Source organism: Panulirus ornatus, chromosome 6 (assembly GCF_036320965.1).
Source record: "Panulirus ornatus isolate Po-2019 chromosome 6, ASM3632096v1, whole genome shotgun sequence".
NCBI classification, from domain to species: Eukaryota; Metazoa; Arthropoda; class Malacostraca; order Decapoda; family Palinuridae; genus Panulirus; species Panulirus ornatus.
The window spans coordinates 4,447,495-4,474,950 of record NC_092229.1 but is presented as its reverse complement, the minus strand read 5'-3'; the positions used below and the strand labels follow the sequence as shown (position 1 = coordinate 4,474,950).

General features: G+C 44.0%; 1 protein-coding gene across 1 annotated transcript in view; it reads right to left on the bottom strand.

Annotated features, from left to right (window-relative positions):
- Nucleotides 1-2,404: 2,404 nt before the first annotated feature.
- The window catches only part of LOC139749013 (transmembrane protein 72), a 142,830-nt gene continuing 117,778 nt past the window's right edge, over nucleotides 2,405-27,456 (bottom strand). The window contains exons 3-7 of the mRNA XM_071662393.1: nucleotides 10,085-10,145; nucleotides 8,084-8,155; nucleotides 7,347-7,483; nucleotides 6,115-6,220; nucleotides 2,405-4,752 (exon numbers count right to left, since the gene is read on the bottom strand). Of these exons, the coding sequence (XP_071518494.1) occupies nucleotides 4,656-4,752; nucleotides 6,115-6,220; nucleotides 7,347-7,483; nucleotides 8,084-8,155; nucleotides 10,085-10,145 (473 nt within the window). The 3' untranslated portion in view covers nucleotides 2,405-4,655. The remainder of the gene's footprint in view (nucleotides 4,753-6,114; nucleotides 6,221-7,346; nucleotides 7,484-8,083; nucleotides 8,156-10,084; nucleotides 10,146-27,456) is intronic.

Genomic DNA, 27,456 nt, shown 5'->3' with positions numbered 1-27,456 from the left:
CGATCACAAAAACATTTATCTGACAAAAAAAGACAAGTGCACACACAAACAAAGACATACGCACACGCACATAAATTCATACACTAAAGCGCACACACACACACACACACACACACACACATACACACATACACACACACATACACACACACATACACACACACACACACACATACACACACACACAAACGCATACACTGAGGCACAGACATACATATATAACACACATGAACTTGTTTGTTCGTGCCCTTTTCCTCCTGCTTCACGAAACAATCTTCAGGTTGAAGGGAAAAAATGAGGAAAAAATTAAGAGACCATCTCACCCGAGTCTCACTTAAGAGTTAATGTCAACACTCCCCTTCCTCAAGTGTTCTTTATGTGCTTCAGAAATTTCCTCCTGCCTCCTCTCTCTCTCTCTCTCTCTCTCTCTCTCTCTCTCTCTCTCTCTGGGCCTTCCTTACTCCTACTGGAAGCTCAACTCTTTCAGTGAGCTTGTTATTAGTTAAGTGTTTTTACTTTCTGTCTACATATATATATATATATATATATATATATATGTGTGTGTATCTGTGTCTGTGTGTAAAGAAATGGAAACGGTAACATACCATTGTGTCCTTCCAAGGTTGTTTGTAACAGGAGAGATGAGAGACGTGACGCCTCACATATGAATAGAAGTATAAACAGATAACTCAGAGAAAGATAACTTCTTTCTTCCTTTAGTCTTGTTCTCATTTTATCAACTTACCATTTCTCTGTGAGGAGCTAGGATTAAACCCCTGATCTGTATATCTTTAGTCCTGGTGATCATTCTGTGTTCATATATATATATATATATATATATATATATATATATATATATATATATATATATATATATATATATATATACTTGCGTGTACAGACTCGTAATGTTGAAGAAGGAACTGTTGCTTTGGGGGGCTAACCTACTGCAGAGCTTGCAATTGGGTCGAGTCAAATGAACAGCTCGTAATAACAGTGAACTGATCCTGGGTAAATACTGTGGCGCCTCTGACGTGACTGATAGGATAAGTTAACACACATCATCACTTGACCCTTTCATATATATTTTTTTCACTTGTAGTTTATAAATGTTGGGAGAAATTAAAGGTTTTGGTAAGAATACATACATGACAAGATCCCTGTGGGTATATACATGACAATGCCTTGGACAAAACAGAAGATAGAGAGTCGAGGTGTGAAACTGTTACTGCGAACAGATATACATTAGTAACATAAAAACTGCTATACACATTGGTAGCAGTCATTAATGGTATCAGTCCTAGTTTTCACTCATATATATATTGGAAAGGATCACAATTTTGCGCGTGATCAAGATATTCCCATGAGTCCACTGGGAAAATGAAAATGTTTCATTTTCCCAGTGAACTCATAGGAATATATATATATATATATATATATATATATATATATATATATATATATATATATATATATATATATATATATATATATATATATATATTATACATAAAGTGATTATCTCTCTCCTTACTTGACTCTCTTTGGAGAACTGCTCGCACGTCTAAGGTGGCTATTCTTCCACTTCTTCTTTAGCATATCTTCCCGTCAGCCGTGACGTTGGCTATTTTCCTTTTTGTTTCACGAGTATTACTTCGGCTTCTTCCCTTATGGAGTGAATGAGTGTGTCCGAATCCCTAAGACGGGGACCTGAGCCTCGGGTTTGGCTGCTGTTTATTCCTATGGTTTCTGTGATGAAACCAGCCTCTCGAGGATTGACCGTTATGTCCTTCGTTCCTCGCATAGCAAAGCTGCACAATGTTATTCATTCTTTTTCATCCTTCTCTTCCTATGATATTTCATGGGTTGGATCTACAGGAGATCGAAAGACACTTGTCAAAGACAGACACTTCGATCTCATAACAGAAAGTGTCATTGTTATATCTGCCTTGATCATGGGATTAACAAATCTTCAGGTCAGGTCATCGCACGTCAAGTGTTTTTCTTACCCTGGAACACTTCTGGTATTCCTACGTGTGTGCTTGTATGTATATTCATCATATGATGGGGAAAAAGTGCTCAGAAACGAAATAAGTTGACTAATGTTGCAATCTTTTCCTTCCCTCTAAAAGTAATGTTGTTTAGGTAAGCTTAATTTCCAAGCATCCTCGATCTTATCAAAGGTGTTTTGTTCCTCTATTATCTAGCAGGCTTTTGTGTAGAACAGGATAGTGACAGATAAACGTTTAGTGACTGAAGCCAAAGCAAACTTGACCAGCAGATGCCATGGTTGAAAGTCTCAAAAGTGGGACACTTCTTGGAGATGCTGAAGTGGGACATTCTTCCACCTTAAAAATTCTAAAGTGGGAATTTCTTTTTTTTTCACATTACGGATGATGAAATGTTTTTTTTTTTCCACCTCTGGTATCATTTAGTTCGGCTTTTATTCACCTGACGCTGGATTTATCCTCACCCGTGCAAGCTTAAAATTCTTTCATGCGTTACAAAGATGATTACGTATCAAAACATTTCATATAATATTTGCATGTTATACACGGAATCCCGTGGGAGGGGACAAAGCCCCACACCGCAGTCAAATCCATTGAATTACGGCTGTATTGCATCCACACCAACAGTGTGTCTATTTGCAGCAATACTCTGCGAGCTTCGCTCCTTTTTTTATGTATCAAAAAGCGTCCAGTTTGATGCTTGTGGTCTTCCTTCACCACTATTGTCTTTTTTTCTCTCTTTTTCCGTGATAGTTGAGACGGTATACATTTATATACCCGAGCCTAAGCCAGTTTGCCACCCAACCCCGAGGGGGGGAAGATGAACATCTGGGTGAACTCAGGACAGACTGTCGACTCGTCACGTCTCGCACCGCAGGCGTGGCGCTTGACCTATGTTCCCTAGGATGATAGTGGCTTGGTGTTGGTGATATACTGGAAACTAGAAGTTAGAAAGATCGTATGATAAAAGACGTGGGCTTGAGAACGATACATCAGAATGATTTGCTGATGATAATCCACTAGGAATCAAAGATAGGGCGAGTATCATGATAGTGATGATGATGAATAAGAAACTACAGGTAGGGTGAGCGACGATGATAATGCATCAGAAACCACAGACCGAGTGAGGCTCATGATAATGACGGTGGTATGATGATGATAATGCATGAAGGACCAGAGATGGGTCATAATGATGATAGTGATGATGGGGTTATGATGATAGTGATGGTGTTATGAGGATAATGCATGAAGGACCCGGGATGGGTCATTTTTGTGATAGTGATGATGGTCTTAATGATGCATCAAAGACTAAAGATAATGTAAGTATCATGACAATGACGATAGCATGATGGTTATGGTGCATTAGGAACTAAAGGTAGGATGAGTAGGATGATAATAATGATGATAGGATGATTAAAGAGCAAAGATACAGCGACGATAGACGTTCGATGTGTTTACTTGATGTGTGATAACTTTATTTGGATAAGTCAGCTGGTACACGTGTGATGGTGGGAGACCGAGTGTGTGGTGCTGACACGAGCGTGTGATTATTGTCTGTGTGTTACGAAGATAGGATCTTGCAATGAACAGCTGTGTTGACTGTGGGCCGACTGCCGCGCCCAAGATTCCAACAGTGGTGGGCCCATGTGTGAATCATGGTCAGAGGCGCTAAATGGTATACAGCGAAAGCCCATATGTGTGTGTGTATGTGTGTGTGTGTGTGTGTGTGTGTGTGTGTGTGTAAAACCAGTGTGGTAAATGTGTGAAAATTAATATGGTGAGTATGTAATGCATGTTTCATTACTCAGCATAATACACGTCTCAATACTCAGCATATAATGTAAGCATAGCGAGTCTATGATGACAATGTTACTGGTGTGTGTGATGTGATATGTTCAATCCGTGATGTGATGTAGCAAGTGTGTTATGTATATATGGTAGGCAAGTGATGCAAGCATGATGAATGTGTGGTGAGTTATGTGGTGAGGTGATGGTGAGTGAGTGATGACAGTGTGAGTGTATTCGATCATCATGGCGTATATCCGTCTCACGATAGTTCGATGAATCTTTGATGTTTTGTTATGATCTGGTATTACGAAAGGTCTGGCTCTGGCGTGTGTGTGTGTGTGTGTGTGTGTGGCGTGCTGCTTGATCGATCAGAGAGAGAGAGAGAGAGAGAGAGAGAGAGAGAGAGAGAGAGAGAGAGAGAGAGAGAGAGAGAAGGCTCTCTTAGGTCGCCAGCTTCGATAAGGGAAATCAGCCCTTTGGGGCGCGGGTGTGGTTGCGACGTCAGCATTCAGAGCACCGGCGTGGACGACTTCTCGCACACTCCTCCCTTAGATCTCCGCTGTCGAGGGGATCGTCAGCTTTCGGGGACGCCAGCGTCGGTGTGAGCCAGCCTCCGGCAGCATCAGCGGTGTTTTGCCTCTGTTTAACCCACCCCTAGAGTTCCTCTGGAGTGGTGGGTCTGGGATCATTATGATAGGCGTGACCTGACGCACGGGTCAGTCAGCTAGGATAGGAAAGAGGGTCGTTTGTGGGGTCAGGAGAACACAGTGGTTTATAAGAGTGGGCGCCTGAAGGAGGAGGAGGAGGAGGAGGGAGAAGAGGAGGGGGAAGAGGAGGAGGAGGAGGAGAGATTGGCTGCTACACCTGCAGGATGTAGTCGTGGGTGGAGGCGGTGTCGGAGTCGGTGTGGGCGTTGACAGCCTCAGGAGCGGCGGGTTCCATCTCGTCCTCGTATCTGTGGGGTGGAGGAGAGAGAGAGAGAGAGACCACGTTAGCATCCAGCACCAGGGAGAGAGAGAGAGAGAGAGAGAGAGAGAGAGAGAGAGAGAGAGAGAGAGAGAGAGAGAGAGAGAGAGAGAGAGATTTTACATAAATAGACATAATATACGGTGGACTGAGGGTAATAAGGCCAGTGGTTCCCAGATACGGAACTGTACATTATTTTCTATACTAGACAGTGAAGATCAGACACACTTGAGATCGAACTTCAGAACTGTTCACCGTTATATGAGAACGTTCATCACAGAGAACAATCGATGATTTCCTTTTCGTTCAGATTTTGAAGCAAAGACACAACCTCTCATTCTGCCGTACGAGAGGAAAGCAATATGGAACGGAATTCTGCCCGGCGTATAACGAAGTTTCGCCCTTCGTATCACGGGTTTCTGCCTCTCTTATAACGAAGAATGACAGACCCCCCCCCCATTGGCTGAGGCGTGAAGCTTAACATATTTGCCCAGCAAGCTTTGGCTCAGGCATCAAGCTTCAGCTTTAACTCGGCGCCGTGTCACTCCTTCCAAGGATAACCCAAGCGTTTCCTTCGTTGCTTTGAATACGACAGTTTTATCGTATTACGACAGTTTTATCGTATTACGACAGTTTTATCGTATTACGACGGTTGTATCGTATTACGACGGTTGTATCGTATTACGACGGTTGTATCGTATTACGACGGTTGTATCGTATTATGACGGTTGTATCATATTACGACGGATGTATCGTATCACGGCACTTGTATAGTTTGGCAACGCTCGTATCGTATTGCGACGGTTGTATCTCAAACATGCTTGAAAAAACTCAGTTGTTCAGTTTTTCTTGAGAACAAAGGGAGACAGAGAGAGAGAGAGAGAGAGAGAGAGAGAGAGAGAGAGAGAGAGAGAGAGAGAGAGAGAGAGAGAGGAAATCTTTTCATCCTCAGTTTTATTTCGATTCTGAACATTGCAAAGGGAATCAGAGACAAAAGGAATGAAAAACGATTTTATGTAATGAAGCTTTTTTTGAGCAATGTATCAAGGCTCATTAATACAGACAAATTATTACTTTACAATCGAAAAAAAAATGGCTGAAATAGTCTTTGACAAGGAATATATATATATATATATATATATATATATATATATATATATATATATATATATATATATATATATAGAGAGAGAGAGAGAGAGAGAGAGAGAGAGAGAGAGAGATTATCTCTCACGATGGTGCCCTCTGTGAGGGTCAGACAAGGGAGATCCTTATCTTTCCCACATGTCCAGCTGCACCATCGTACACCAACGCCTCCTTCACGGAGCAGGAGGATCCTTAACAAACCCACCTGTCGTAGGAGTCTTCCTTGGCCTCCAGCAACGCCTCCTTCGCCTCCAGCTTCTTCTTGTACAGGAGGAGAAGGTGGAAGACCCCCAGGGCAATAAGAAGGCCTCCTGTAAAGACATAGGGTACCTGTGTTAGAACCAACATGACAGTCGTCCGTCGAGACAAGATGGTTAGTTAGGTCACTCATTCAACCAAGTGATTGTTTTGCCTTCGTTAGGCCCTTACGCTAACCAGCTGAATGTGTGGTACTGGAATGGAGTGGTACTGGTGACTCTTACATGAACCATGGAGAAACCTGTGTTGGTTAGACCAGTACACGAACTATGGGATATTCCCTGAGGGTAGATATATCATCGCATTACCCAGAGTTCTGGACATCATAAGGACATCATCGAGTAACTCGGAGAGTCAGGTATTGTACACCACTTGAAGCACTAGCTTCACTTGAGGAGGAGCCTGGGATGACCTCCATTACGACAAAATCTTCGACTGACTGTGAAAGATGGAAATCAGAAAGCTATTTGGCTTTACGAGTCTAGATTATCTGTCTTATAGGTATCGTATCGTCAACGCAGGGTTTCATGACTCTCTCCCTGGGAGATGGAGCTTGCTTTTCGTCACGTCAGAATCCCAACACTTTTCCTATGGATGAGTTAATGGATTTGGTAATAGGACAGAGCTTCGAGACTCTCTTTCTAGGTTTGGAGTTAATGGTTCTTCGTCGCTGCAGAGACCCAGGACTCTATTCCTAAGCAATGGAGTTGATGGCCTTTTCGTCAGGATAGAGCTTCAAGATATCTCTCCCAAGGCATTCAGTTAATGGCTCTTTCAAGGTCATATCGAACAGGGGTAATGTGTGATGTATTTTGACAGAAGGGAAGTTATTGTATGTTAAATCCTAATGCTGTTTCTCGGGTTACTCAATATTGCTTCTTTACTAATCACTTATATTTCTAAGTCCTTATCTCTTAGCATCTCCCTCTGTGCGAGGATTCCCGATCTTAGAAGTTATTCTAAACTTTGTTTGTGGAGGGGAAACAAAATCTTGGATTCCTCTGAGTGTTGCTTTTTTTAACTTCTCTCTGGTGCAATTTTTCGATTATGATTCACCTTCTGTTTGTGAAGACCAGGTGTGTGATAGTCGTATATAGCCAGATATACGTGAATTTCAATCTCATATCTACCTACCTATATCACATCAAGACGTAGTGGACGAGCCAGCAGCTCCCTCACCTGACACTGTCGTGAGCCAGAGTCTGTGTGGCCGTATGAGGATGGCAGCGGCGGTGGCCCAGTACAGGAGGGACTTCTTCCAAGTGTCGAGCCACAGCACCCCCGACCAGCAGCTTAGCACCCGGCTGGTCTCGTTCCTGCAGGAGAGGAGGAAAGGAGGGATGGGAGCGCCCCGTCAGCACCTCTCTATCCGTATCCTACCTATCCTCGACACACACACACACACACACACACACACACACACACACACACATATATATGCGCATTGTATTGACCTTTGGTCTTAGATATCACTACCAGTGACCTGAAGAGGTCAGCCATTAAGCCACATCTGCCAACCCCTCGTTTATTCATCTGACCTTTGATTACACCCTAGAATTCTTGGGTGGTGCACTTGACTCTTGGCTGTACTAAGACACAGCGGCAACGACCCGACGGGAAACAAACTTTCAAACCTTTCAGCAGTCACGTGTTTCGTCTCGTATGCTAAGATGTTGACCCATGGTTATACCTCAATACCCTTCATCAAGTATAGTCAAGGCTATTTGTGTTTACGAAATAGATAGTTACATATTCTTGGCTATCCCTGGTGAAATAGATAGTTACATATTCTTGGCTATCCCTGGTGAAACAGATAGTTACATATTCTTGGCTATCCCTGGTGAAATAGATAGTTACATATTCTTGGCTATCCCTGGTTAAATTTAGTTATACCTGATAACACCTGCTGGACTCACCTTATGCAGACACGAAGGAAGAGCGTAACGGCCCATGTGATCTCAAGGAAGAAGAGCGTGAATGCGAACACCCTGCCGGCGAGACACAGCGTGTCACTATGATACACATGCATCGTGGGAGTATACATGGTTATACATAGGTATCAACCTGCTTAGATAACTGTATACATCAGTGTTTGCATGGGTACTTTTTTGTATATGGGTTATTTGTATACCCTCATAGTATACCACAGGAGTATAAACATTCAGTGTTAGCTGTATATAAACATTCTGGGTGGGTTATACATGTAAATACATACAACACTCTGTTTGGAATATATGATGCTCTGCAGTATCTTATGTACGCCTCAGTGGGTGTGGGTATACGCCACTGATGTGACATAAGTCATGATGAGAGAGAGAGAGAGAGAGAGAGAGAGAGAGAGAGAGAGAGAGAGAGAGAGAGCAGTCAACAACATCACGATGGCTACCCTTCATTTCACCTGCATCTTGTGGACTGGAGATCCGGCGAAACTCTGGGAACATCTCTAGTAGCTTTCCTATGGCTACTAAAAGGTTGAGGAACTCACGCTGGGCGCGGGCAACTGAACGTTTGAATCACCGTTTTTATATATTTCACCCACAATGAACTCCTGGTTACTTATAGTTTGAGAATTCCTCAACTTCCTTGTCCCACAGCCATATTTCTTAGTCTAACTTTCTCCTCTCAGATATAACCACATCTTCCTATTTAGCATTTATATTGGTCTTTCTTATCCTGAACAGGAGTATAAATTTCCTCATCGTCTCGTGTAGCTCCCACCCGCCCTTCGCCATTAAATATGTATCATGTGCATATAACAGAACATAAGTCCCTTGCCAACCGCGGGGTGTACATCCTGGTAAAGCCGTGGTAGGCAAGGGAACTGTGTGTGTGTGTGTGTGTGTGTGTGTGTGTGTTCTCCTCTCACACTCACTCCCATCATTCTGCACGTCCTGCCCTGTACAAAAGCCTCCAGCCAAGACCGATCCACTCTCTCTCACCTCCCTGCTTCATCCTCTTACACACAGTGGTCGGGGACGCTTGCCTGTGGACGCCAGGTGTGTTAGGGACGTTGTTGCTGGGGTCGCTGGCTTCACCTGCAGGATAATCCGTCCCCCACGGGTATATATCACAGTACTTGAGCCTCACCCTAGTCAATCACTTCACTCTCCACCCCTTCTTCCTGTCACATTGCCTGCCCTTCTTTACACACTCGCACTTCATCCCCCTGTATCACGCGCACATGACATACACCGGGTAAATGTAATTTACTCCCTGAATATTAGGGTCGCAGCCAGGTAAAATGATGAGGAAGTATTCAGCCAGCTGTTTACGTCTTAAGATGTGATTAGACTATGTTTCTTAAGTATGGCCATCACACTTAAAAGTAGGAGAAATAACTGATAGAGAAGGTCCAGAGGTAGTCATCGAAGATAGGACCAGAATTAAGAAAAGTGAGTTGCAGAGAAAGATTAAAGGCATTGAATTTGTCCACCACGGAGGAGAGAAGAGCAAGGGAGTGACCGAATCACAACCTATAAAGTTTTGAACCAATTTGATGACGAAAGATGTAAAGATAAATCAAGCAGAGGACATTACATAAAAGTAACCTAGAAACTTGTTAGATAATATGTAGATAAGTCCTTTTTATCGTGTTATAACAGTTGAATGGAACAAACTAATGATGGAACTGAAAGTGTACAGTATATACTAGTTTAAGGAAAGAAAATTGTGTCATTGAGAAAGTTCAATAGATGGGGCCCCACGGGTACAGAAATCCCGCCCCGTAAAGCATTAGAAACTAGAAATTAAATACACAGGCAATACAACACGTATACAAAGTAGTGGAATACAAAAACAGTATAACACACACACACACACACACACACACACACACACACACACACCAGAAAAAAGCACTCATACAGAAATATACAGAAATGAGGAGAATGCAAGACGCAATAACATTAATCACTTACAGGATGTAGACCCCTAGTGTGTGGTGATGGTAGACCATGTCCACTCCGACGCCCCACAGCACTGGAAAGAGAGATCTACATCAGGGATACGTTATATACCTATCACAGGATGTAAGGGGCACACATAGCACGATGGAAAATTGGCCGAGTGTGATTCATCTATTTGTAATCACCTATTTGTAATTACCTGTTTGTAGATATCTATTTGTAATCACCTATTTGTAATCAACTATTTGTAATCACCTGCTTGTAGTCATCTATTCGTAATCACCTATTTGTAATTAACTATTTGTAATCACCTATTTGTGATTAACCATTTGTAATCACATAATCATTTGTAATTGATTACTTGTAATCACCTATTTGTAATCTCCTAGTTTACGATGTACGGGGGAGGGAGTCTTACACTTGTGGGGGTCTCCCATCAACTGAACACTCTACTGTCGTACACCTTTTTTGAAGCTCTCTACTCTGCATACAGCACTTCCTCGATCTGTTTATCCCGTCCATCCATCCATCGCTCATGCGTTATACGATCACGTCTTTACATTTTTTCTTTTTTTTAGCGTTTTTGAATTAGATTTCCTGTAATGTCCTCTGGTTCTTCTGTCTTTCTAAGAACTGGTCACTGTCTGCGATATCGGTCTGGTGGAAAACCTTTAAGTTTACAGTAAGGTCACCCCTAACCCTTCTCTCTTCCAAGTTGGGCAAATCATGTGGAACATGATGGTATGAATAAGTTACAGTGATCTGTAATACTTAAATTAGATGTCACTAGAATTACATTCGGTTCTCTCTCTCTTAATGAAGATATGAATGGATCAGTTTTCTTAATTTAGTGCCACATATGAGAAATATATGTCTCTCTTAGCTGTTTTAGTAATGTTTCTAAAAAAAAAAACGCTATAAGTTCCTATACTGAGCTTGCTCGAAAATGAAACCAAATGTAAATAATCATTAGAGTTAGTGACTGAACGAAAGGAGGAGCAGGACTATCTACTGCTACTGACTCAAGGAATCTGAAACACTTAAAAGCATCTATAGAATGCCATGGAGGAGGGCTCAATACTCCTATTCACCCATGAACTGAGCACCGAGGAAAGAATCCCTTTCCTTGATGTTCACATCAGCGATGAAGACGGCACCTTACCCCCCACCCACCCAAACATCTGTTAACAAAAGGCCTACTGATGCTGGCCGGCGCCTGAATGCAGCCAGTGAATGCCCTGAACGCCCCCACAAAGGTTCCTCATTCGAGGAGCCTTTAAGAAGTCCTCAGCCAAGGCACCTCTCCACCAGGAGCTTCATCGACTGCCGCAGATGGTGGCTAACAGCGCTCACAAAAGCAAACTACGCTGTGCCACACACACACACACACACACTCACAGAGCAGAAGGGTCTGTACTCCGGTAATTCCCTGCAGCTACAGAACTGCCAGTGTTTGTTGTTCACTCACCGTTCACAGCTGAACAGTTACCGATGTTTGTTCTTCACTAAGTGTTCACAGCTGACAACGTGCGACAGGAAAAGAATATGAGGACTTTGCTTCACCATTGCCTCTCCTCACCGTGTGGACCGTATACACACAGCCTGGTTTAGCAGGAGGCCCGTGTAAGACCACACGGTGTGGATGCCAGAGGAAACTGATCGTTGTCAGAGGAGTGTTTTTCTGCAGCTGAGGGTCAGCTGGATATCAGCTGTTGGACACCAACGTATGTATATGTAAAGAGAGAGAGAGAGAGAGAGAGAGAGAGAGAGAGAGAGAGAGAGAGAGTATGTGTGTGCGTGCGTGTGTGTTACCGGGCACTGGGCTGGTAGATGTCACACCCTGAGTCAAAAGTCACCTCTGGCCAAGCTGTATCACTGGGAGGACACTCTCGTCGAAGAACCTGTCACTCTAAAGGAGTCCACACTTCCCTACTACTGGAAGCAACGCAGCCTTCAGGAGGAGGCTCTGGCCAGACACCAGGACTCTCCGGCCGCAGATGTTGTTGGATAGAGTCTAAGGTGTTCTAAAGCGAAGATTTTTTTTTTTTTTTATCATTGAACTGAAGTTATAGCGACAGTTTAGCTCCTGATTCCTTCCTCTGATCACCTGACGAACGAGTCAGTCATCGGTAGTAACTCTGCGCTGAACACCATCAAAATTTCACACGTGAACTGAAGAATAGAGTCGTGTCGTCATTCAGTAATCAAATGTATTCCCTTTTGGAGATCGATTCTGGAAATTAGTGTGATTGCACCGGTCTCTTGCTGCTTGTAAAACATCGTGGGGAAATTTGCATGTAGATTCGGTCTCAGGATTAGCCCGATACAGTCCCGTGGACGTGGTGCTGGGGGTAGAAATGTTCTGGGGTGTGTCGGTGGCGCGTGTTGCTGCGTCCTCAGTGAAGGTAATCATACGTCATCTGTGTGTGTGGAGTGCGGGGGTGGGGAAGGTGTGGCATGGTAAGAATATCCCTTAATACCTATCTGTCTGTCTGTTTATCTGTCTGTATCTCTGTCTGTCTGTCTGTCTGTCTGACTGACTGACTGACTGACTGTCTCTCTCTCTGTCTGTCTGACTGACTGACTGACTGACTGTCTCTCTCTCTGTCTGTCTGTCTCTCTGTCTGTCTGTCTGTCTCTCTCTCTCTCTCTCTCTCTCTCTCTCTCTCTCTCTCTCTCTCTCTCTCTCTCATGTATGTAGTGTTTCTCTCGTCATCATTGTTCTGTTCTTTCCCCTCATCTGGCGCTTTGCTCCCCTCCTTTGATGATTCTCTACCCTCTCGTATTTTTCTCCCCCCCCCCTCCTTTTTTTTTTTACATCATCAGGTGTTCCGCTTCTCTCTCCCTCTGAGCGCTTCAGACCCCTCACCGTCTACTTCCCTTTATTTACCCAATTTTCCCCTTCCCTTGATTTGTATTCCACACCCTTTCATTAGCACATTTCTCCCCTCATCTCGTACATTTCAACCCCTTCTTATCACCCCTATTCACCTAATTGGCACCTGTTTCACCTTGACATGAAAAATTTCATGCCTTTTAAGGTACTCTTCCCCTTCCCTTACCCTGAACCGGAGCTACAGCACCACTGCCAGTTTCGCCTCACCCCAAAATTGAGCTACCGACCATCTTGCTCTACCTAAAACCTGTATCCCCAGACATAGCAGGTCCCTCCCTTCACTTGATGCCTGTAGTCCTTTGCCTCGAGGTTGTCTACCCTCATCCAAGACTTCTTACCAAGGTACCTGATCTCCATTTTCTTATGCATTGGTTCTCCTCCCCCTTCCCCAGCAGGATGCACCCCTTTCGCCAGACCCAAGGGGTGGGGGGGGGGTCCATTACATAACCCTGCTCCTCTATCTTGACCTAAGTAACGTTCAGCGAACATCATGGATTCAGGTGGGAGACCCAGGAAGAGGAGGCTTTGCCCGCCTCTCCACGACCACACCTGGCAGAATCCTCCTTGGCTGGGATATCCTCCCTCCTGCTGTGCTGCTGCCGTCTCCAGAGGGGGTCACCAAGTGCAGAACTAGGTGGACGTGCTCGTCACACCTCCTCAAGCGGAACACCAGCACGGCTCACAGTGCCCGGCCACACTCACTGTGAGTGTTACAGCCAGACTCCTAAAAGGGCAGTAGAGTGTATGTATGTATATATATATATATATATATATATATATATATATATATATATATATATATATATATATATATATATATATTCCCTCCCTGTGGTGGCTCGCCAGAAATTACTCTCCACTAAGGCCTTTCGTGTCAATGTCTTCTCTCCTCCTGCATCTTCACCTTCCGGAGAGGAAGAAAAAAAAAAATGATATATCTACACGTTGGATGAGGTTGGGGGGAGTGTGAGTGTCTTGCTGCCAATGAATTGTCTCGATTCTTATCGCATCAAGGAACCGACTGATCCAAATGGGAACCATAAGTCTCGGGAACCATTAAGGGCGAAAGTAGTTTGTGTGCGTTACTCGTTAGGTCCTCTGTGTTGCACATGCTAGACTCTACGGACAATAGTAGTTTGTCTCTCTCTCTCATTTCCCGCGTTAGCGAGGCAGCGTTAAGAACAGAGGACTTATATATAAAGCAGAGGTGCGTATCTGACTCTGCTAAAGCACACGTCTATCCAGACGCCGTATCTACCACTCTTACCTATTCTTAGCTTTTGGTTTGGTGGGCTGTGTACTCTCCCTCATGATGGACACCAAGTCATCTATGTCGGATTGATAAACTTCGACTGAGAATACGCACTTCTCGAGCCATCGTTCTTTTATGGATTCTGTCATTAAATCATTCCTTTAGCCTTCCCCTCCGCGTTTGTGGGTAGAGGAACAAATCCTTCTCCTTCGCTGTAAAACCGACCGAATCTCTCACCACAATGCCCAAGTTTCTGATCACTGAACTCCGTTTCCCTCTTTATGTTACCAAAGAAACTCATTTGCGTGCTGTTTCCACGATCATATATATATCTTCTTTAATTCTTGTCTCATCTTGTGTCTTTCTAGTATCTAATTTACCAGACTATCAGAATTATGGCATTACATGGTCACTTTTTTTCCAGTTGCATCGCATATGAATTTCTCATTATGGTAGTATGTGAGGATATGAGATCCAATATTGATGGTGCATTAGTCTTGCAGTAGGGCATCAGTTGTGCGAGAGTGGGAAGGCTGCTGGTGAAATAGTTGTCAACCAGTGCAAAAGTGGGAGGTCAGCAAGTGCGAGAGCGGATCGTGAACTGGTGCGAAAGCTGTCCAAACATTGTGTGCGAATGTGGGCTTTCAGCCTAGCAGGGGCGAAAATCATCACCCCAGTCCACTGTTCGCTCTCCTCTCCCTCCTCCCAGCCACCACCAAGCTGCCAGTAACCCACCTGTCGACATTCTCAGTCATGAATAACAGACGGAAGACAACGGGTGAGCCTCAAACCCCGTTCATGGGGCGGGCATCGACCGCGTCAACGGGGCGGACGAGGAATCCTACTCAACGGGCAGGCCTCGAACCCCCACCAACGGGGGTGGGCTTCCACCCCAACAACCGGCGTTGAATCCTGCGTCAACTGGGAGAACACGAACACCCCCATCTCCACCCCTACCCCCCACCCCCACCCTTAAAGCTTCATGGGCCACTGAAAATCTGGAGCCAGGGGACTACAGGCGCTCCCCTAGGCGAAAGGTCACTTAAGGTCACTCTTACCGAAAGCTGAGGGAGAGGTCAAAGGTCGCTCAAAACAGCGACGAAATAGACAAGCAGTTTTTTTTCTCTTTTTTTACGACTGAGGCTCCAGTCACGAACAAAAGCCCACATCAAGGACGGGCCTAAATGAAAGGGAAAAGAAAAATAGACAAGGGAAAGGATTTTCGAAATTTGGAGGAAATGGAAAACCTGTCTTTTGAAATGCGCCAAGTCTTAGTTGTTGGGAAAGACATGAGACCTTAGGTAAAGAAACAGTTATCAAAACGGCCCACTCTTCATTCCTAGAACTAAAACTCATTGCGATAAGAACGCAGGTTACCTTCGTGGGATCTTCATAGTTTAGAAAAAAGCTCGACTGTGTCATGTAAAATGCTTTTTATCATTTTTACCTCAGTCCCTAAGAGCATTCAGTGGAACGACTAATTGCAAAACTACAGTGATTAAAGAAGATCAATTTTAATCATATTAATTCTGATTATATAAAGCGAGCAGTAGCTTACTAAATTACGTGTAGGAAAAACGTGCATATAAAAGAACTTTGAGGAATTTATAAAGTTCTGTTCCAACTCTCGTTTCTGTCAGACGGTGATTAATAGTTGGTCTAAATCAGCGAGAGGTTCCTGTTGTTGTTGCTGCTGCTGCTGTTATTGCTGCTCCTGGACATTCATGGTAAAACGAACTTGTCACACAGTGAAATGCAGATTTGCATGAAGGCAAACGCTCATTTGACGCAGTGAAACTCAGATGTGGCACAGTGAAACGCAGGTGTGGCGCAGTAAAACGCAGGTGTGGGTGGTGCAGTAAAATGCGCATGTAACATAGTGGCCCACAGACAACCTTTTGCTCTCGATCGTGTGGGCGGAGCTTCTGGCACTGTGATGGTCACAAGTCTATACGAAGCTGAGGACAATACGTCCTTCTGTATCTTACCTTCCTGTTCTTCAGTGGTCATGTACATTGGGGATAATGTCTCTGTACTGGGGTTCCTCCGAGGCACTGCTTTAGTCAGTAGGAAATTGGATCTACAAGACATTCTTTTACTTCGGAATATTATCATTCGTGAATTTAAGCAAACAACTTGTATATCTCACGGGCTGAAGGCTTGTTTTGTTTCTTGTCTTCTTTCGCCGTTATTCCATCGCCTATTTTCCTTGCCCAGGTTGTTACTTAATGTCTTTGGTATTTTCTAGGATCATCAGAGTGTTGGAATCTGTATTTTTGGTATTTTCTAGGATCAGCAGAGTGTTGGAATCTGTATTTTTGGTATTTTCTAGGATCATCAGAGTGTTGGACCCTGTATTTTTGGTATTTTCTAGGATCGTCAGAGTGTTGGAACCTGTATTTTTGATATTTTCTAGGATCATCAGTGTTGGAATCTGTATTTTTTGGTATTTTCTAGGATCATCAGTGTGTTGGAACCTGTATTTTTGGTATTTTCTAAGATCATCAGTGTGTTGGAATCTGTATTTTTGGTATTTTTTAGGATCAGAGTGTTGGAATCTGTATCCACACTCCGTCGCAGTTCCTGGCACTGACCCCAGTGATCTGTGAGATGCTTTCAGATTCTGGAGGTCTTTCTTACGAGAAAGTTTAGGATATATTCGGCCATATCCGACAGTTATGGCCAGTGTAATTTAGCAGGTCAAATAGCATTTTACACAGAGGCATTAGCCTTCCTTTACTGAGATTCAGCGCAACAGAATACAATGGGCCATTTTGTCTTTCTGTCAGAGACACGAATGTTTCCAATGGTTAAAAGATCGCCAATTCCGAATGGAGAATATCCAAGGGATAGTTGATGTTTATTTCAACATCTGAGCAATGTTAGATAGTTCTGGATACCCGAATCAAATTGCAGTTATTCCAGCTCCTGGTCAGACTGAGGAGAGAAACAAGAAAAAAATCTGAGTTTTTACATGGAAAGGGTGCCGGTCATTCCAGAGTCTGCGGAGGGTCACCTAGGGAAAAAAATAACGTGGAGAGGTTGATAGTCATTCCCGACTCTGCGGAGGGTCACCTGGGAAAAAAAAAAAGTTTGTTCCCATTACTTTTAGAGAGTCTTCCCTGGGAATAAAAAACGGTTGTTCCTATTACCTCTACAGAACCTGCAGTGAACCTTCCTGGCCTCGAATTTCTCACTAGATGCTCCAGACGAGGACTGACGCGTGTATCGTAAAGCTGTTGCTCTTTTTATTTCACGTTGACGTCTTATTACAAGGACTAGTCATGAGACCAGAGAACCTCTTGATGTGTAGTGAGTGTTAACGAAGGTGTGGCTGCCGGTGGTAGCTTGATGTCGCTGAAATATCCTTCATCTCTGTTGTCACAGTTGTGCTCACAGTTGGTGAGATTTAGAATAATGGTCTTGTGCAGTTACTCTCCGAGTTCATAATGTGATTGGCTTCATCTCCTGGTACGGACAGGTGGAGTAACATACGTAGTATTTTCAGCATTTGCGATACCCACCCTTTTTCACTTTAGCTGTACATAAGTAAGCGTTGATTTCGTTGTGGAGGATATGATAGACGAACGAATTCGTAAATAGACGTTCGCTGTAGCTTCGTTTTCTGTGAGACTCTTCATCATGTTCTGTCTAGTGGTCCTCAGTTCGTAATTCAACCACTGAAAAGGACATTCGTCCCCCAACAAGGTCATTATTATTTCCGAAATGCTTGGCGAGGGAAAGAAATACATCCTTCTTAAAGGCCCTTGGCTGAGCGGTCTGGAGAGACTTTCGTCTTTCTCAGTTACGAAAGCAATTGTCAAAATCATGGGATTGACATACAGTCGGGTTTTATAGTCTTGGAGTTCCTTTGATTAATCGAAGCGTAGCCATTATCAAGCCTAAAAATTGGTTGCTCATGAATGATCTTCACTATTTCATACCACAATGAAAATGAGAATAGAGTAAGACAAAGCAGTAGGGTTTGCTGCAAGAGAAAGAAAACTGAAAGTAATTTTGCTATTTCCGTAGAGTTCTACGTGGGTGTGCTCTTCAGTCGCACGTAACATGGAGAGGCGATAGCCGATCCTCAACCAGGTTCGATTCGAACTTGGATGGAGATCGAGTATCTCCTCGAACATTTCCTTGATCTGTTACACGTATCAACGGAGGCAATACATAACTCATTAAGATTTTCTCTCCCATACAACAAGCTACAATGCTGTATCGTCTGTCCTTGTGTTTCTATTATGGTGTGAATTTGCAAAGATGATTCATGGTCGCCTGATTGCATGGTAACGAAGCTTCTCCTCACCCCGGTGCCAAGAGCCCCATCCAGGCCCCGTCTGGTAAGGGCAATTATCCTTTAAGCCGTCCAGCGGCTTTGGCGAAATTGCCCATCATTACATAAACGGTGGACAGACCGTCCCTCCTACAGCAGTCCTGCACGTCTCCAGCCTCCTGTGTGAGGCGGACGACAGTTCCTCAGGACTCCAGTAGCTAGCCAGCACAGCCCGACGTACAGCGGCCCTTCCCGTCTCCAGCGGCATTAACATATCGTCTATTAACATAGCGTCTGCGAGGGTTCCGCCGCTGCAAAAGTCTCTCGGCGTAAATGGTGAAACTTTTACACGGTGAATAAGTGGTTCACTTTGTATTTACAGTTCCCAGGGTTGAATTTACATCTTCCAGGTTTGGATTTTCCAAGTCTTCCAGATACGGAATTACACCACCCCTGCTTGGATTTACATCTCCCAGGCATGTCTTTACATCTTCCATGCTTGGATTTACATGTCTTAGACCTGGACTTACACCTTCCACATTGGATTTACATCTTTAAGGCTTAAATTTATGACTTCCATTCTTACATTTATAATCTTCTGGCCATCGATTTACATCTAGTCTTCTATTTACGTCTAAGAGGCCTGGATTTACATATTCCAGGCATGGCTTTACATCTTCTATGGATTAGGTTCATACCCTTTGACTGGCATTGTCTGTAATTTTCCTACAAACGCATAATTTCATGAAAATGTTGCTATGATATGATAGACGGGAATATTGCAGCCCCATTTGAACTTCAGAAGTAAATGGAACAGAACAAAGTGGATGATATCCATACGGTCTCTTCAATTGTCATTCATCTACTGACGTGTCCAAAATGTAGCAAACGTAGTCTGTTATATTAACACATAGGTAATGCCGAGTTTAATGTATACTGAACATAGTCGGTTATATTACCATGTAACTCATGGATGGTCATAAGTATTATCATGCAGCCGGTGTGGATTCCAAAGTATTATCATGCAGCCGGTGTGGATTCCAAAGTATTATCATGCAGCCGGTGTGGAGTTCAGGTTATCATGAAGTCGTGATCTCACGTAAGGAATGATAATGTGAAGCTTTCTCACTCTTTTATAGCTGGCATTGCGAGGAGTTCCATGATTATTCAGTGACTTCCACTGCAAGTTTTAAGCAGCCCTGGTAGGGCTTCCTTGTAGAAAAATATACGAAGAGAATAAGTTTCAGGCTCCGACAGCGCGAGGTGGAGCACGTAGAAGAAATACGTGCATCTGGGGGTGAGGGAAATTTGTACATGTATATATATATAGGGCTAGGGAGATGTTCTGAGGGAGGGTGGGCTTGGGAGGTGTTTGAGGAGATGGGGAATTATTTACCTGGCAGGGGAGATTCCTCTCTGGGGGCTCGGGAGATACATGCGGAGCTAGGGAAATATTTACGGGGTTAGGGAGATATTTGCGGGGCTGAGGAAATATTTATGGGGTTGAGGAGTTCCCTCCCTGGGCTCGGGAGATATTTGCGTGGCTACGGAATTATTCACCGGATCAGCAAGATGTATATGGGCCTAAGGGGATATTTGCGGGGCGAAAGGAAATATTTTTCGGGGCTGGAAGTGATACCCGAGGGGGGGTTAAGGAGTTAATTTATTGAGCCTGGGAGATATTCACGAGGGGGTGTGAGAGACAGTTTGTATAAAGGAGTAGGAGGTGAAGAGTTATACGAGGCATTTATATGCTAAACCACAGTGTCGTCATCTCATGTTCTAGCCTCAACCTGCACGGTTTCAAAACCTTTACCGATCCGAACGAAACTTCTACCCGAACCGATGTTAAAACTAAACCTTCCTTAACGGCGGGACGCTAAGCATGTGTTCGAGGCTAAGCTGTCTCCTCTACAGCTTAGACTAGGTCTTCATGGTGTCTATAGAACTCGCATTCCTCTTGCAACCACCTCACATATTGAAGTTCGTGTAGACGGGATATATAGCGTTATCTCGCCTTTATCCATCTCGGCTCATTTTTCGACGGTGTTAGAGTCTGAGTGAATATGAATTGATGATTCTGGATATCTGTGCTCTGTTAAGGATGGCTGTGTGAGAAGTGTCCACTGTCTTTCCTTATGAACTTTAAATTCCATCGTGATAGACAAGTTTCTACAAAGAAATTCAGAGAAATTGGAAGAGCAATTGGGAGAAAAATTGGGAGAGAAATTGGGTTAGAACTCCTACTCTAAGGGATATTACATTTTCCCACAGGTGGTGCCTCCAATACACACACACACACACACACACACACACACACACACACACACACACACACACACACACACGCGCGCGCGCGCGCACACTCATGGTTATTGAAAGAGAAGGGAAAAAGTGGTAGAAAATATATATTCCTTCTCACTTTTTTGAAAATGGAGGAATTGCTTTCTCTTTTCGTCCTTCCTCCCTCCTCCCGGTCTGATGGCACCAAATTTCATCAGGATCGTGGCTAGTGGTTAGGCCATGTGGCTGGCCAGTGGTTAGGCCATGTGGCTGGCCAGTGGTTAGTCTGTGTGGCTGGCCAGTGGTTTGTCTGTGTGGCTGGCCAATGGTTGGACTGTGGCTGGCCAGCTACTTGGCCAAGATATGGCGAACGTGTTATATGGCACCGCTGAAGAATTCCTTCAGACAGAACTCACTCTGTGCGTCCACGATCCACACCCGACAGAGACGCGCTGAGCCAAGGTCATTGAATCTGAGATCATGGGTCAGGTATTTCAAGGCCCACTGACGTCATTGCGACGCCGGAATATCCCCGTGGCACATCCAGGGACGTGAACAGGAATCAATATTCTGCCCGTCTGTCAAAGACCATACCTGGTGTCTCCGACCCGTCTCAGCTGAACGTTCGTTGATAGCCAAAATGGATTTCATTTTTCCATTTATGAAATATCGATGAAAAAATATATCTCTTTTTTGTGTGGTTCTTTATATGAGGACGTTTTATTCTTGATGTCTTCTTGAATCTGTGATGCTGTGGGGTATGGAAATGGGGGATTTATCCTTTGAAAATATACAGGGTATTGTATACAGACGGAGTGTCTGACGCAGTGGGTTGGCCCTCGCTACCAGCGAACTGTGAGGACGCAAGACCACCAGATTCATCCTCCTCTCTCATGAGAGGTCTTCAAGACTCTCTTCCTCCTCCGTTCATCTCTCCTGTTGGTGTTCCCGTCATGACTTCTGGCTTGTGTGTGTGTGTGTGTGTGTGTGTGTGTGTGTCATCGCTCCTCGCCTGAAGCCTTGTCATCATCTTCGTCCTCCTCCCTCAGTCCTCCCAAATCTTCATCGTATCCCACGAAGATCTGCTTTGACGGAGATGGACTAAGAAAAAGGCGTCCAGGAATGGGCTATGCTTGCTCGTGGTCTTGGGTCGTCTGTCATCCAGCGTTAGAGAGCCTTGACCACCCCTCGCCTCTGTGTAATTGAATGGGAGAGATAAAACTTTGACGACGGGTAAAACCAGCTCCCCTTGAGGGAGGGTGTATGCCGGCTTAGCTAAACTGTTCATGGCTGGTCATGAGAGGGTATGTAATGCTCCTCTTCTCTAAGGACCAGCTCTGCAGCCGTCTCCTGGGTTTATTGGCACAAATAGTGGCGAAATAAGGGCAAGAAGCGTGAAGACGTTGCGTCCCACCCTGATGCTTATATGTTCTTAACTCATTAGGAGTTTATGATTCTAATTCGTGAGGAAGTAATGAGATACAGTGAAGATTCTGCGTCATCGGAACACAAGGCAACGGAACTCATCATACACGTTGAGTGAAGGGCATAAAGACGACAGATAAACTAAATGACGAGTCACACATCCGACCCCATGTTTGTTCATTATCGCAAAGCATATTCATAAACACGTCTTAATGGGGTTCATAATAGTGCTACCGTGGGGATGTGGATCCTATATATATTATATACATATATATATCCAACTGAAAGTCTAAACACCGAGGGGAGAATTACGTATAAGACCATCTGGGTGCTAAGTAAAGGGACCTCATAAAGACACCCCTCACACTAGTCCAAAATAAACAACGGAGGAGAGCATCCCTTACCAGGATTAAGAGGGAGGGAATTAAGAAGAAGCCCTCTGGCCTCACCTCAGCGCACGGTATATAAAGCCACACCGGCCCACAATAAGCGGGAGGCTAACATACCACCGGGTCCAGTGGCTCCAGCCGCCCTTATTTTGTGTCTAAATAACGCGAGAGGAAGGAGGCCACCCCGGCCCCTCTGAATGGGTATTGTGTTTGCGCGTTTGTGTGGGTGTGTTTATATTATGCGCGCCCGCAGGAACGTACGTACATGTGTGTCTGTGTGTGTGTGTGTGTGTGTGTGTGTGTGTGTGTGTGTACATCTACGAATACATTTTCCTTCGATGGAAGTCTGACGGTCCTCCTTCCTTCGCAGAGCAAACACTGTGCCACTGTGATATACAAGACAAACCCAAGTGTTTAGGACCCCCTCAGTATGCCTTCTCACGCACTCTGGCCACCGACAGTTAATATAAGCAACTGTTTATCCGACCACTATGCTCCCACACGCATTCTGACCACTTCAAGTTATTACTATGGGTCTGCACATGGAGGCTCATGGGAGAGCCAGATAACACAGAGACTAGTGGTCAGTATGAGGTTATCTGCTGCAGGAGGAGGAGGAGGAGGAGGAGTGCAGATACTCTATATTCGAGATCGAGGTAGATTGAGGTATGGTAATAAAGTAGAAGGCTGCTACCACCCCACTGCTCCCTCTAGCTATACCAGCTGACGGGAAAACGGCTATGAGGGGACGCCGCACAGCACTGAGGCTATATACTGACATGGAAATCTTGTAGGGAAGAACGAACGGAAAATGGGGGAAAGGGAGTTTCGCTACGACTCTGCAAATCATATTCATTACATGCTTATTGTATATGCATTATAAAACAAGCATACACGCTGAAAATTAATGCCATTAAATTACTATTCTGACCGATGTTTGAATGTCTTTAAATCCATCGCTTTGACAATATCTACATAGTGGTAGGGTATTCTAGTGTTCCAGAACACCACAGCTCAAAGAACTTTCGTCCACGTCTATATGGCACATCCATATCTTCAACTCCATATTACTTTTTCTGGTAACTACATCTACCATCAGGAATATGTCACAAATTTACCGTCTGGACACTTCTGTTTTATCTCCTCGGAGTCTGCGCATATTTTCTTTTTTCTGGGGGGGGAAGGGGGGAAATAACGTGTGTAAATCACTGGCTATCTGTACTAATGTTACCCTCCCGTGGTGCACCCCAGGAGAATATTTGTATACATTGCGTTGGCATTAAGCTTCTCACGAATCCATAGTGAATGTTGGACGGTGTTGTGTGAGGGTGGGTGCAAGGGAGAGGTCGTGTATTGTGGTGTAGCTGAGACAGTGTGGTGCATATATATATATATATATATATATATATATATATATATATATATATATATAAAGGTAAATTTGCTAGCATATGCCATAGTTGGTTTTACCCCCGGCCAGAAAATTAGAAATGGTAATGGGAATCATTTGTCGATGGCGCCCTCACGACCACGGAGGCTGCCTTAAAGATTATCTCACGAGCCTCTCTCTCTCTCTCTCTCTCTCTCTCTCTCTCTCTCTCTCTCTCTCTCTCTCTCTCTCTCTCTCTCTCTCTCTCTCTCATGATATAGGTTTTTCGAGAATTTCACCGAACCAGGGTCATTGACCTGACCCCATAAAAGGTTAAGTCAAAGATCAGCAATGTCAGAGGTAATATAGATATGAGGATGTAGTGACGATGGCCTTTTTACTGAAAGGCCTTTTTTTGGCCTTTTTTTGCGGATGACACCGTTCTGGTGGGAGACTCCTGAGACATGCTCAAGTAAATGTTGACGGAGTTTGGGATATTGTGCAGTTGATGGCTAATGGTGATGTGAGCACAGATATGTCAACGAGTTTCAACAGTAGGAGGGAGAGCGAGACAGGACAATGTGAGTTTGAAATGGTGAGGACATGAAGGAGGTGGAGTGCTTTAGGTACCTGGTAGCCGACGTGGCAATGGATGGAATCGTGTGGGCTGCAGCGAGTCACAGAGTGGAAAAGGAGCTTAAGTTCCTGGAAACTTAACGAAGCATGTGCATGGAAAGGTCAGTTTCTTTAAGGATTAAGGGAAAAAAAATCTCATCTGGCGGTGTTGGATGGATGCGATTTCTCGAACTCTGAAAATAAATGAGAGGCAGAGTGTGGGTATACTGGAAATGAAGTGCCTGAGGACGATATATGTAATGGGACGGATGGAACGTGTGGGAAATGAGAATAGTCCTATTAATATGGTGTGGTTGACCAAGTTGTGCTGCAATGGTTCGGACATGTGAAAAGACTGTTTGAAGAAAGAGAGGCAAAGAGGACCTCTGTGTCGGGAGACAGAGCAAGAAGGAGCGGGTCAGACCAAAGAGGTTTTCGGTTACTGGGGTCTGAGCACTGAGAAAGACGTTATGGCGCGGGTCAAATAGAAAGAACTGGAGTGAAGCGGCATTGCGGGGCGAGGTAGTGTTAATGGACTGAGCCAGGGCATAGGAAGCGGTGAAAGGTAAGCCATTGAGCTGTGTGTGTGTGTGTGTGTGTGTGTGGCTTGGTGGGTGGGTGGTGGCCTCTGGTTTCGGGACATTATACATGACAGCTCGAGATTGGATGTGTGCAAATGGGGCCGTTGTTCATATGATGCTGACGGAACCTCACTATAGCTGGAAAGGCCATTTTGTAATATACATATATATATATATATATATATATATATATATATATATATATATATATATATATATATATATATATATAACAGGAAGATTCGAACCATCTTATTGAGAGGAGGAAACGAGAACACCACCATTGAGCCACCTAGAGGCAAGATAACTCACTTATCATTTATATTCTTAGTATACTCAGGTTTATCCACATATCCTGTTCGTATGTCGCTGGTGCTTCCCAGTGAGATTGGTGAAGTAGATTACTTGTTCCTTGGTGTCCTGACTGACCCACGAAACCCACGTTGCCTGTGTTCGGGCGAACAGGTATTATAATACTTTGGTAACGACCTGTTCCTTCAACACCTGTGGACGTGGTGGTAGCGCTTCGGACTCCTTTTATTCGTGGTGGGTTCGAATCTCACTGGTGGAAATGAATGTGTTTTATGGTTTCTTACGCCTATATACACACACCTCCTGATGTATACATCCACACCTCGTGTATTTCGCATCTTGGATGTGGCAGTACAGGGTGATGGTTATCTTAACACTGTCTTGCACCCTGCCAGCTAACGTACTGCTCTCATCATAATAATGAAGTAAATCCCGTGGCTATGTCCCTGTATGACGTCCCTGTCGAAGATGGGCGTGTGTGTGTGTGTGTGTGTGTGTATGTGTGTGTGTGTGTGGGTGTATGTGTGTGGGCGTGAGGTGAGGGAGAATCTCAATTAAGCCACAGTGTTTTGGATGGGATCCAAGTGTTGGGGGCGGGTGTAGGCTGTGTGCGCGCCACCCTCAGACGTGGGGGGAGACTTGGGGAAGGATAATGTTATGCAGATGGCGAGACAGCCTCACTCTCTTGGGAGGAAAAGTAAAATCTGTGTCTCGTGGACCTTAAAGATATCTCCCCATTTGGTCTCGCGGTCGTCTCTTTGTATATTTCTATATCTCAGTGGACGGTTATCCTTATGATTCAGATGTGTGTGTGGCAGTCAGAAGACGGTAAGGTACATGTAATGCCATTCTTCTGTTTGCATTGTCTTTTGATTCATGTGGACACAGGAGAGGCTGATCGAGTGCAGGGAATTACTGAGCGAATGGTAAGAGATGGTTAGCAGTTCGCTGTCTTTGGTCTTGGTACACGTTTTGTCAGGTCATGTGATAGTGAGCAAGGTCAAAGACCAAATACCACAGTGAACGTATTTTTCTTTTTTACGTTTGATTAGGTGGCACAGGAAAATTAATATATATATATATATATATATATATATATATATATATATATATATATATATATATATATATATATATATATATATATATTCTTTCTTTTCTTTTAAACTATTTGCCATTTCCCGCGTTAGCGAGGTAGCGTTAAGAACAGAGGACTGGGCCTTTTTTGGAATATCCTCACCTGGCCCCCTCTGTTGCTTCTTTTGGAAATTTAAAAAAAAAAAAAAGAGAGGGGAGGATTTCCAGCCCCCCGCTCCCTCCCCTTTTAGTCGCCTTCTACGACAGGCAGGGAATACGTGGGAAGTATTCTTAATCCCCTATATATATATATATATATATATATATATATATATATATATATATATATATATATATATATATATATATACATGCATATATATATAATGTGTGTGTGTGTGTGTGTGTGTATACCGTTGTTACATTGACCCATCATCCAGAAAGACTTTTTTCTCGACAAATATTTGTCGTTAAAATTCTCACACACACACACACACACACACACACACACACACACACACACACACAATCACACACAGTCACACACACACACACACACACTACCTCCCGAAGAAAAAGAAATGGCTGAACTTGCTAAGTGCGTAAAGAAATTCAATTCCAAACATTATGAATCAAGACAGCTTGTGACAACTGTACATGTTTCTGTTTGTTCGGTGTCCGCTGGGAAGACGATGATACAAAGACACAAATTCATTTCTCTGCCACTGTGGCTACGAATTATGCTAATGGAGAGACACAGAAGAGCGACAGGAGAAACAAAAGGGTATGACATCCACCAGGGGGAAAAAAAAAACATAAGAGACTGCTCACACATTAAGTATCAGTATTGCATTATTCATAAGTAATCACTGGCTTTCGAGAGCATTAATGAGGACTTGCATG